At 43.6% G+C, this 12,792-nt stretch overlaps 1 protein-coding gene across 4 annotated transcripts in view; it reads right to left on the bottom strand.

Moving 5' to 3' along the window:
• Positions 1-12,792, bottom strand: part of SAP130 (Sin3A associated protein 130) — a 32,112-nt gene that overhangs the window by 6,990 nt on the left and 12,330 nt on the right. For 2 of the 4 annotated variants that reach the window (XM_059730902.1, XM_014599052.3), the window contains exons 8-16: positions 12,510-12,660; positions 12,241-12,331; positions 11,902-12,006; positions 9,588-9,729; positions 7,949-8,070; positions 6,275-6,577; positions 4,377-4,551; positions 2,637-2,741; positions 1,409-1,770 (exon numbers count right to left, since the gene is read on the bottom strand). In XM_059730902.1, coding sequence (XP_059586885.1) covers positions 1,409-1,770; positions 2,637-2,741; positions 4,377-4,551; positions 6,275-6,577; positions 7,949-8,070; positions 9,588-9,729; positions 11,902-12,006; positions 12,241-12,331; positions 12,510-12,660 — 1,556 coding nt within the window. Of the gene's footprint in view, positions 1-1,408; positions 1,771-2,636; positions 2,742-4,376; positions 4,555-6,274; positions 6,578-7,948; positions 8,071-9,587; positions 9,730-11,901; positions 12,007-12,240; positions 12,332-12,509; positions 12,661-12,792 lie in introns of all 4 variants that reach the window. The other 2 variants (XM_019486131.2, XM_019486132.2) reach the window with 1 other exon arrangement.

The following is a 12,792-nucleotide window of genomic DNA, read 5'->3' on the forward strand; positions in this document are numbered from 1 at the left end:
TCAGCCGAAAGGAGCAGGTATAATTCAGTGATGTATCCCTCCCAAGGGCAGCACTGATGGGTCAGGCTCCAGAACTGCAGGCATCTCCACGGATACTGAGGTGCACTTTGGGGATGGATACAGTTCTGGTACAAATTCTTCCAGTTCTGAGGAGCAGTGCTGAAGAAGTCACCTTCAGGTACTGGCCTTTTTGTCCATCTTACGTGTCAAAAAAAGGCTTGGGGGGCTTATGTCCTACACTTTCTGTCTCTCTCCTTTTTCAGTCTCTCTCCTCTGGGACACAACTCTTCTTTGAGTCCCAGTCTCAGTTTGGAACCTCATGGTTCCATTCCAAGGTTTGGGGTACTACCATTGATAAAGGCACCTGTGTATCGTTTACTGTGGACAGCACTAGCAGACACACTAGTGTTGGTTCTCTGCTCCATGTTGCTTTCTCTGTGGGGGCCTTGGGCACTGCTTGCCTGCCTGCTTAATGAAGCAAAGAAACAGAACAGACATTACTAGTAGAGGTCCTGGAGCTCAGATCTTCTGAGTCTGAAAAACTGCTCCAGGACTGAGTGGAGAATGAGAGGCAGAACATACATCTGATGAGGATGTGGGACTCAGCCAGGTAGAACAGGCTGAACAGAGTCAGGGTTGCATCTTGCTGCTATAGGCAGCTCCTTTTTCCTTCCAGCTGCTCTGTTCTTCATGCCTTTGTTTAGTGCATGAAGCAGCCCAGAGTGCAAATACAACTGTCAGGGCAATTACCAGCTTAAAGTATCCAGTCTCAAACACAGGGCACTTGTGCACCTACAACGGGATCCATATTAACATACTGAATAGTATATTGTATTGGGAAGAGCAGGGACAGTACAATTCCTTAGCTGTTCAGGGAAAAAGAATTTAAATGTCACGTACAAAGAAGAAAATTCTGCATAAGGATTTCCATGTCTATTTTGTATAGTTCTAAGTCAGATTTTATTCCTCAGCTGCCATATAAAATAACCAAAGAGAAATACAATTCCTATTTGTACGGTAGGGTGAGCTTTTGAAGGACATGGTTTCAGTGTCTATTCTTCAAACTCTTTACCATTTAAGATAGATAGTACATGCTTGCAGCCCTTACAATGTCCTGTTTCAATGAACAAGGAACAGGTTCTATATTCATTAAAAGCATCTATCAACAGGATTCCCATTTTCATTCTATTCACCTTAGCCCCATCACGCTTTTATACCCTGTACATGTTAGAAGATCCAAAATGAAATCCTAGACTCTGGACTTATGTTGAAAGGTAGCAGGAACAGAAAAGAACCTTTAAGAGTTATTTAAAATTAGACCACAAACTGAATTTTCAGGCTGGGTTTGTGAAATCCTAACCCTCATGTCCCACCAGAGGAATAATTTCATTTAGTTTAATAAGCCTACCAGATACTGGTCGCATTATGTCCATAGGCTCCACTTCTTCTTTGATTTTTATCTCTGGTACTGGGGATCCCAACACCGTGGAGAGGGCCCCACTCATGGTTGACGGAGGTGGAGGCACAGCCACAATTGTGGTAGAAGTGGGTGGAGCAGCTGCGACTGCTCCTGGAATGGTGGACAGGGTTGCTGTGGGCTGAGAAGTTGGACTGGCTGCTGCAATAATTGTTGGAATGGCAGATGGAGGCTGCTGAGAGGTAGGTGGGATTGCAATGGTGGGTTGTTCACCACTCTGATTAGACACTGCCTCCATAGACACAGTGACTGGAGTGGCCATAGAAACATGGATTTCTGGCTTAGGCTTGGCACTAGAACATAAAAAACAGTATTAGATAGTTACATCAATTCAAAGTCTTAAGTACTGCTGCCGTGACATTCCAATACAAAGTCTCTAAAATTAATCAGCTGAGTTTTGAAGTTAGCTCCTTCAGAAAACCTTAATTTTTTGACTAAGCAAATGATATCTAGCATAGTAACATGCAGAGCACTGTGGGAGAAGAAATGAACTTTTCTATCTTATTTTCTCTTATTTTGACTTTTCCCATCCTTATTGGTTATGAAAGCTAAAGGTTAAAGGTTCACTTCAGTGTTTGTCCCTAACTCAGAAGCATTCAGATATGATACAAGTCATATGAAATATAACAAAATATATATTACTTTACATTACACATCTCAAAGGGGATAAGGAGGAGATCAATTTCTTGGGCTATTCCACCAAAAACTCGTCCTCTTTCTTTGTAGTAAGACACATTTTGATGTTACTTATTATGCTCAGTGGAAGGAGAGTAATCTCATTATACAAATCCTGGAATACAGATATAAAATCTGGAGTGGAGGAAGGGATAAAAACAGGATAATACACAGTTTTCTTCTTGGGACCATGAAATCAATATTAAAATAATTTTCCATAAAAATCCAATGAGATACTAATGCAGCAAGATCATTTAGGAAAATTAGGATATAGTACAAAACAAACGTATTTTATACAACTAAACACATTAAAAATGTAACTTTGCAACAGTTATTCATTTGAGAAGTTTCTATTATACTTCTATTAGGCAGCATTTGCTTGTCACTTGACATACACTGACCTCTACCCTAAGTTCCATTGGCTTTCACTTATTACAAAGGAGACGCATCGTAAGTCTTGCAGTCTGTTGTTTTAAATCCTTACCCAGCAGGTCTTGGCGATCCAGATGTGCTCCGCATAGCGCTCTCCACGCGGGTACTAGCTACTTCAGGGGGCTGAGGAGGAATGAGACTTTTCCGGACTGCCAATCTGTAAGACAGAGAAACATGACACTGCTGCTGCTTGGTATACTGGTCTTTGTAACACAAACATTAGCACAGGTAGGAGATCCTGCCTTTTCTTGCTGTTGCAAATGAAACAATATTTTTTTGCCTGATTTGTCACCACTTGGCTATGAATTAGTAAAGCTTTGATGAAATTAAGAAAGAAATTGTTCCTAATATTCTTCAAAGAAGCCTTAAAGAGAGTAAACCAGAGCAATCAGTCTCCTCCCCTCTATTTTGAGGACTTCTCCACAGAGTGCAAGAATCCCTACCAATTTTATTTTCAATTTATTGATCAGCACTTTCTGTTTTGAGGCCATCAGCCTCCAACTGAGGACAGGAGACTCCCCAGTGCAAGGCAACACCACACAGTCTTCCATTACTCTGCCAAAGCTGAGCAAACCTTGAACTGACACTGCTTTCAGCTGTATGTGAAAAGAAGCAGAGCCCCAAGGTTTATCACAATTCTATCAAGGTAATCTATTAAATTTTGGCAAATTAGAGGCTATCACTATAAAATACTTTGCATTCTAATAAGGTATAAATCTGAGACTCTACCAGCATTAAAAATATCAAAATATCTGGGAAAGAATCTATCTTTAAAATTCAACCCACAAATAAAGAAACTGCCCTATTGGTTATATATTTTTTGTTTCTTTAATTTACATTTTTATTGTCTGACTTTCTCAGTCCTGAAAAAAATTACATATCAGGATTTCAGTCCTGATCCTGAAGGACTCGCTGGAAGTCTTGGAGACTGAAGGCAAAATCTTTCACTCCTTAATTGGAGGGAACAGATTGTTGAATCTAAGTTTTTCTCCTGTTCTTTCAAGCATTTGAAGTTAACAGAAGGTAGGAAAAAATGTGAAAGGGGTTGATGCTACAGTTGTTTTCCTCTCTTTGTTAATAAGATTTAATTTTTGTAGCATGTTTCATGTTACCCCTTCTCCAGGAAAAGTAGGGGACAAAGGCCATGAACATCTGTTTGAAATTTGTGAGAAATTTACACTGACAGAAATCTTTCTGTGAGAGGGAGCATGTCTAGTCTGCAGTCACCCCTACTCCCCATGCCTTCCTAAAACCAGAGTGGATCACAATCTGAAGAAGGCATGGGAAGCAAGGGGAGTTAATCTACAAATATTCATTCTCCTGGGAGAATGTCTCCCAGGGCTGACTTCTCCCTCTCCTTAGAGTAAAGTTTTCTCCCAGAACTGCCATTTTTAGTCTGGGAGAAACAGCAATTTTCCTGGTATAAAATGAACATCTGTACATGGCCAACACCTGAAAACCAATTTTAAAAACCTTAGTCTTTTGGGGTTTTTTTTCGTTGTTAAACCTAAAGCAGCAAGAAAAGGATTCATATCAATTTTTAAGCTTGCATGTCACCTTCAACAACTGGAGTCAAACAGTCCCATCCAGTTGTCTGTAATAGGATGCATTACGGGTTAAGGAAAGGTGAAAATGTAACCTGGATGAACTGTGCCTCTCATAGAGACTGGCATGTAACACACCCTGCACTGGTTGCTCTTGCAGGGCCTTTTTCTATTCACTGAAAACACAAGAGATTCTCCTACTAGGCTGAGCAGAAGAGCTATTACATGCCAACTCCAGTCCTACTCACCCATCTGTGGTTGGTTTTTTCCGGAGAATGCTTGGGCGTGGGGAAGAGCCCTGGGCTGGTGCACTAGCACTAGCACTCTGGCTGTGGGTTTGCACCACTGTTGTTGCTGCTGGAGCTGAATTGAATGTGTTGCTAATTGGATTAGCCACAATGGTGGCTCCATCTGCCAAGACTACTGCTGGGAAAAATAAAAATTGGTGAGATAGAGGCAGAGGGAGAATACACCAGGCAGAAGATGGGGGAAGCAGAAGTTCTGATAGGAAACTTGATGGAAAGGTAAGCATATGCGCTAAGCTTGCTTCCCAACTCTCCCCTAATCTTTAAGTGAAATGCTTTCCAAACACCTAGTTAATGATAGCTATACTTCAAAGCACTCTGACAACTGAACTTTCCTTGAAGAAGACTGAAGTCCCCCTATTGCCAACTCCCAACAACTGTTGCTAGGCAAAACTACCTTTCCAAGAGAAATGGAACTAGTGCAGTTTGCCAGGAGAGACTGCTGATGTGAATACTTCATTACAGGGACACTCTGGCTGCATCTACATAATCTGCTGACTGCACAGTTGTTACACATTTAGTCCTTGTATAAACAAGTATTAAAATGACTGCATAGTAACTGGAGTTAAAGCATAGTAGTGTTGACAAACAGCTTTTTCGAGATGTTGATTGTGCAGTACTGTCATGTCACGCTTTCTACCACACGATGCTACTGTACAGTAGTCACAGGCTACTATGCAGTCAGCGCCTCATGCAGACGCAGCTTCTTAGTACAAAAAAATCCACACCCAATGCCTAACATCTGTATTAGTGGTTCTCAACATCTTAAGACTTGGGACATCCCTGGATAGACTCGAGACATTGCTGGATAGATTCACAGCACCCCTTGGAAAATGCCAGCTCTTAGTTTTCATTCTTTTTTTGACTACAAAAAAGTAACAGAGAAGTTTTCTGTTGCAAAGATCAAACTATAAGTTGTTTGAAATCTCTGGGTTTATCTCATGAAACACTTTTGCAAACCTAACTGCTAATACTGTAATGAACCTATGGCAACCTAGAAAGGACTTCAAGGCACCCCAGGGTGCCATGGTACCCTAGTTGAGATATACTAAGCTATATATAAGGTGCATTCTGACAGTGCCACAGCCTGACCTTCGGTCTCACATATTTGACCATCTCAGCCCACCAATGATCTGGGGTATTTAGGCAGGGACCACACAATGTGTAGTCTGTCGGCTCTATGAAATCACTACATGTTCTGTGGACTGTCAAATAGCTTCATGTCAGCAAGTTTCTGGGATGTCAGAGGACTGATTTATCTTGCATGAGGGCCTTCTGCAATAGTCCAGGACTAAGTGACTAACTGTTTGAGATATTTTGCAGCCCTTCTCTAAATGCTGTTGTAATCTGCTGGTGGTCTAGGGTAGTTTTTATCAACATTATTCTACTTGTGACTACCTGTTCTCACAAGGACTTACTGAGGAGAATCATTCATGTTCAGAGACTTGTTGGGGTTTTCATCTATAGAAGTACTTTCAACTAGGATTCTCAGCCTAATCCTAAACTTCAGGCAAAAATCACTGAAAAAGATTTTGTTTTAATCAGGTTGCTTCTGGTCTTTAAATAATGGAACAAAAAAAATTTCTACTGAGAGAGGACATATTAGCATAATTAATATTTAATATCCACTTCTGGGGTTACTGCTGAAACTTTATGAAGACTTGTGCTATTGAAACATAAAAGTTATCCCCTATCAGAAGGGTACCTTGCCAAGGAATTAAACGAGGCAAGAAAACCTAGGAGGGACTTCAGTCAGTCAAAAAATTGGCTGTGTCATTTCAGGGTTCAGTTGATGCTTTGAGCGGTCCATAGCTGGGAGATAGTGATTAAAGCAATGTTACCTGATGTCTTTGTTTCAGTTTGTGGCTGCTGACCACTGATTGGTGTAGGCTGGAGTCCTTGAGCACCAATAGATGCTGCTGGGTGGAGTCCCTGTGTTCCAATTGGTGCTGGCTGTATCCCCTGTGCACTGATAGGTGCTGGCTGTATCCCCTGTGCACTGATAGGTGCTGGCTGTATCCCCTGGATATGACGGGCATGAGATGCGTCTACAGTCATCAGTTGCATAGGATTAAGGTGCACAGTGGAAGCCACTCCTACACCAGTCTGAGCTGTGATGGCAGAGTTGGGGGCCTGAGCTGAAACTGTGAAATAAAACGAGAGAGACCAGGAGCAGCTGATAGACAGCAGAATTACCCTTAGAAAAATTAGCTTAACTGAACATCAAGAAGATTCAAAAGAGAGAGATGATGGTTAACACCTATGGAATGAAGAACAATGTGCCATTACCTCAAATGACTCCCTTAGCCAGCTGCATAGTAATACAACAGCCACTGCCTTGCGAAACAGGAATCAAAGCCCTTCTATTCCAGGCAAAAAAAAAAAACAAAACAGCTTCCCTGCTTAATACACATGTCCCAATTGCAGTGGGGGACCTGATTTTGGGGGAAGGTGCATGTTGTATGCAAGAAAAAAATAGTAGTTTTCAGTAAACTTGTTTTTAGGTGTTCAATACTGAAGCATTTATTGTTAAAAAACTGCAAACTAAGACTAGGTCAAGCTCTAAAATGACTGCCATCAGCTGAGAGAAGGCAAAAATCTGTGAGTGTTTGCAGAGGCAGATGGAGAGGAAAAGGATAGAGTAGAATCCAAGTCTAAAAATAAGATCCTCACTACTCCCTGCTCTGCTGAAGAAGCCTCCAGTTTCTCGCCCCCCACCTTCAACTTCCATGATTTATTTATACCAAAGTCCAATACCAATACCAAAGTCTGCAACAAACTGAAAACTAGGTGTGGGGTTACTGTAAAGGACACTTAATTTAACATCAAAATCCGCAATAGTGGCTGTTGTACTGAGTTCCATGACACTAGAGGAAAAAAAACAGCCTGGGGCACTTGCAATTTTATCAGCAACATTATTTATGTATGCGGGATGAAGGGAGTGGAAATATTCCAAAATTAAACTGGCTCATTAGAACACATGGCTGGAAGACACATCAGGTATTGATTTGCATAAGCACCCCAACTTGTTTAGCAAACCTAGAATCTTTTGTTTCTGCAGATGCCCTCAATTCCACTGTTGGAACTCAAGCTAGCAAACTGTACGAAAGGAAGAAATCAGCAGTGGCATCTAAATACTCCGATTTTACTCAGCTGCCAGTTTGCCTTGTGTAATGCAATTCTTCCTCTGGGGCCCTTTTGCACCTAGTATCACAGACAACGCAAGTGTTGACAATGGTGAGGGCACAGCCCTGTGCCGCTGCCACCAGCCCCGCTGCTGCCTGGTGCTGGCTCTGGCTGGGCTACAGCGCGTCTGTCAGCACGCAAATAGTGCCGCCACTGCCCCCACTGCTGCCAGGCCCTGGCCGGACTGCAGTCCCACACCTCACTGTTGGCACTGAAAGCTAGGGGGCATATGCCAGCCCTTCCCCCCACCACCACTTGTCACCTATGCCTGCAGTCAGGTCTGGCTGACCTTTACTCCTGAAAAAGTTGTCTGCATGGAAATTCCTTACCAGGGTATTGGCGGATGGTGGACACAGAGCTGGTGATGGGGGTGTAAGTGTGCGCAGCCAGAGGGTAAGCAGAAGGTGGATACGTTGGTAAGAAGTACTGAAACTGGACAGGCACCGACTGCCTGAATATATCAAGAAAAAGCAAGTGTTAGGTAAGTCACTACAATTGCATGCACATCTTCAATCCCAGAGTTCAAACTATCTTCAGACCTCTGCAACCTCCCTCAGCATGAGCATTCACTAACCCCAATTACTTTAGCCCACATTTAGAATACAGAATACTGCTGGAAGAACTATGCTGAGCAGAGGTGTGAAAACATCATCCCCATAGGTAAAACAGTTCTGAAGGCAAAACCCCTGGTATGGACAGAGCTCTGCTAGCAGAAAGATTTCTTCCAGAAAAAGAGCTGTCCCACACCATAGAGCCAAGCTGCCCCAGTCCTGCCATTATAGTTTCATAGACATTAGGGCTGGAAGGGACCTCAGAAGATCATCAAGTCCAGCCCCCTGCCCAAGGGGCAGGAAGTCAGCTTGGGTCACAGGATCCCAGCAAAATAAGCATCCAAATTTCTCTTGAAGGCATTCAATGTGGGTGCTTGAACCACCTCCAATGGCAGGCTATTCCAGACTTTGGGGGGCTTGGACAGTAAAATAATTCTTCCTTACGTCCAGACTGAAATGGTTTTGCTGGAGTTTATAACCGTTCCACCTTGTCATCCCTTGTGGCACTCTGGTGAACAATCGTTTCCCCAGATCCTGGTGAGCACCCCTGATAAACTTATAGGTGGCCATCAGACAGTCCCTGAGCCTGCGCTTTTCCAGGTTAAAGAGTCCCATAGCTCTCGGCCTGTTGTCATAATGTCTGTTTTCCTGACCTCTGATCATTCGTGCAGCTCTTCTCTGGCCTCTCTCAAGCTTCTCCACATCCTTTTTGAATTGTGGAGTCCAAAACTGGACGCAATACTCCAGCTGCAGCCTCACCAAGGCCAAGTACAGTGGGAGAATGATGTCCCGGGATTTACCTGAGAAGCATCTATGGAAGCAAGCCAGTGTTTTGCTCACTTTACTAGCCGCAGCATCATATTGAAGGCTCATATTCATCTTGTGGTCAATCACGACCCCCACGTCCTTTTCATCCATTGTGCTAGTCAGCGTAGCATTGCCGAACCTATAAGGATGCTGCAGGTTTTTCCTCCCAAGATGGAGGACCTTGCATTTTTCGGTGTTAAACAACACCAGGTTCTCATCTGCCCATTTCCTGAGCCTGTCAAGATCAGCCTGGATTGCCCTCCCTCCTGTCCTCAGGTGTGGATGCTTTGCCTCACACTTCGGTATCTTTGGCGAACTTGGCCAGTCCGTTTCTGACTCACATGTCCACATCATTAATGAAAATGTTGAACAATACAGTTCCAAGGACAGAGTCTTGGGGGACCCCACTGGTCACAGGGCACCATGACAATTGACTTTTGTCAATGCAGTTAATGCAATTACAACTCCCACTGTGTAGAGACACTTCTGGCTAGCTAAGCTCACCAAGGTGTTTTGCCACATTTCTTTGCATATACTACAAGTGTCAATGACAGAAGTAGCCAGGTCCCCTAAGACCTAACTACTCACTCACAGAATTCTTCCCTCCTACCTGTTGTCATTTCTGGTTTCCATTGCTACTGGGTTTGGAGATGCCCGGTGTCCAGATATGGGTATAAGATTACTTCTCTCTCCTGTATAATCAGACTGGATCCGGGGAGAAGTGTGTGTGATTTGCTGGGGAACCACCTTAGCTGCATAAAGAAAAGTAAGGAACCAAATCACATCCAGAGAAAGAAGCCAATAGCCACTGTGCAAGGAAGCTTGAAATACAAGTGGCTGAACTGGTTAGTGTCCCTTTTATTGATCATGCTACAGCACAGAAGGATGGGTTAGCATGACAAGACACAATTCTGTTTTATTATTGATTCATCATAAGTGCTCTCTGGGCTCTAAATGTACAAAAATATGTTATGCTCTAGGTCAGAGACATGAAACTTGTCTGGCCCCATGGGCTACAAAAAATGGTGTGGGACAGTCCACAGGTTGGATGAATGGTGCAAGACTAGCCTTGTAGGCTGGATTGGACCTACAGACCCTGCCCCCAACTCCATGCTCCCAGTACTCCCCACTCCAGCCAATCCAGGTCCCAGAGGAAAGAGGCCCAGCATCCTGGATGTTTGGCAGCCCTGTGAAAACAAGCCATATGTCTTAGTGTTGTGAGGGCTTTATCACTGCTGGTCTTGCTCAGGTGTTTGGCAGCCATGCCAGCATGAGCTGCGGAGCTGGAGTGCCAACAGCACCATGGCTTCTTCCTGTAGTGGCAGTAAAGTGCCTGGGCAAAAGTTGCAGCACTCCAGTCTCAGCAGCACCATGGGAAGAAGCCTGCAGGTGCCTGGCTGTTGGGGCTACAATGCAGCAGGTATTGCCCAGGCACTTGGCTGCTGCCACAGAGAGGTCCTCCATCATAGCCAAAGTCAAGGCAAAAGTCTGTGGGCGAGATCAGGGGTTCCCAATCCCTGGGCCACGGCTCAGTGCTGGGCTGCGAAGGGTTAGCTGCCAGTCCTCAGGGAGGGCTGGCTGCTGGACCAGAAGTGACTGTGGACTGGCAAACTGCGGACTGGAAGTGACCGGCGTGCTGCAGACCGGTTGGCTACCTGCCCAGAGTATGCCAGTCCCTGCTAGTCTGAGGTTTGTCGGTCCTCAGCCTAAAAAGGTTGGAAACCCCTGGACTCAACCCAACTTTCTGGGATGGATTCAGCCTGTGGACCTTATGCTTGAGGCCCCTGCTCTAGGTCAAATTAAGCGACCTTGATTTCTGAATTGGTTAATTTTGCATAACTGGATGCCCCTCTTCCCACCCTAAAAGCTCAAAGGACTAGACCAGGACAGAGTGAAAGACCAAACGGTGGAAAAGGAAGCAAGGGACAAACTTTTGAGAAGGCGAACCAAATACAGGGGAACTAAGGAACTCTCCAGCTAGCATTATTGTGTGAAGAGCGCTCTTCTCTTCCCAGAATTTTATGGGACAGGAAAACTTTTCAAAAAGCTACAACCCCCTCCAGAGATAAATGGATAAAAATAAAGACATTTTGGAATAAATTCAAAGGCAAAAATGAATGTGGAAAAAGTTTGCTGTTCATTTAATACTCGGTATTTATTGATGTTTCTTGATAACCATCCTCTTTGTTTGTAAAATATGAGACCACAATGCAAACAAGAAATGGTATACTGGATGCTGGATTTTTTGCTGTTCAAAAGCTGAGATTTTGCCTCAGTTATAAACAATTCCTCGGGAAAGAAACGTCTCATATTACTATTTTCCATCCCTGCACAGAGAAATAGGCAGCTACATTTCAAGATAGGTTCTAGGATAAAACTAGCTGAGAACTATAACAGAATTGCAGTGCTCTAGTTTTATAGCAATTACTTCTAAAGACTTTGAAGGCAGTTTTCTAACCTGAAGGTCAGCAGTACTGTTGAAAACAGATGTCTCTGCCAAGTTTCACAGCAGTGCTAAGGGACAAGCTTTGCTAAGTTATCTACTCTTGAATATGCACACTAGCCAAATGGGACTGTGCTCCAACCAAAATCTGTAGCAACAGTAAGGTTCCTCCTTTACTCTGTCATTGAAACAAGGTGGACACATTTATGGCCCTTGCAATCAAGCTACAAGATGTGAACCACAGGAAGTCTGTGTAATAAGGACCCATGTGAAGAAACTAATAATTAAACTTTAACTTTTAACTTAAAAGTAAATATTATGCCACATTAAATCTATGCTTTGTTTTCCCGCATTTGAATTGAACCTCTCTCTTACTTGGTTTGCAGGTATGCACAGATGCACCCAGACCACACAGGATGTGCATGTAAATAAAGATGTCAGCTGAATTACACACATTCCATTTACAACTGTACTCACTCACCAACAGGGATGTTTGATGTGGTTACAGCAGTGGCGTGGGAAGAGTGGGAGGGCATTGTCATGGTGACAATGGTACTTGTAGGTGCTTGGGTGTGAGAGACAGAACCTGAAAGATAAAGACACACTTCAGATTTCTCTGCTGCTACGTCAGCCTAATCTGAGAAATGGAAAATGAACAAACCAATATATACCAGTTTCTACCCAGGCATCCCCCTTCCCCCACAAAACACATCCCCCATCCTAACTAAGGACAGGATTAGTAAGGAAAAAACAAAGATGTTCTGCTGTCCATAGTCAGGTTTCATCTTTTCAAAGAAGGGGAAAAAAAAGGAATAGTCACCTGCTGTGGTGGCTGAGGCAATGGTATTGGTTGCCAAAATAGGTGCCACTGTTGCTGCTGCCACTGGAGTACCAGTACTAAAGATGGTTTTCTAGACAGAAAACAATTCAGAAGTACATTTTACATTTGATGGATTTAAAATCAATTCCAAAGAACATACCGCCAACCTGAAATTCTGTCCTGAATTTACACTGGGACATCAAGATGTCACGGCTGGATTTTGGAAAGCAGTATGAAAGGAACTCTTCTTGTCTTATCTCGACACTCACCTGAGCCATAGTGTGGAGCTGTTGTTTCTGTGTCCCTATAGCTGGGTGAGAAGGTAGGGTGATCCGAGTTGCTGTGTCCCGTGGCTGCGCAGGGCGCTGAATACTAATAGGTGCAGAAGGTGGATGTTGCTGGATAGACAGAGTTGGCCGACTAGAAAAAGAGAAGTATGTCCTCAGAGGAGTAACAATGGTTTAAGTTTCTGGACACTAAACAGACCAGAGGTGAAGGGAGGTATCGGCCCCAATCCATTCCTCTTCAAGGGCTACATTCCTATCAGGTGCA

Source organism: Alligator mississippiensis, chromosome 7, assembly GCF_030867095.1.
Source record: "Alligator mississippiensis isolate rAllMis1 chromosome 7, rAllMis1, whole genome shotgun sequence".
NCBI lineage: Eukaryota > Metazoa > Chordata > Crocodylia > Alligatoridae > Alligator > Alligator mississippiensis.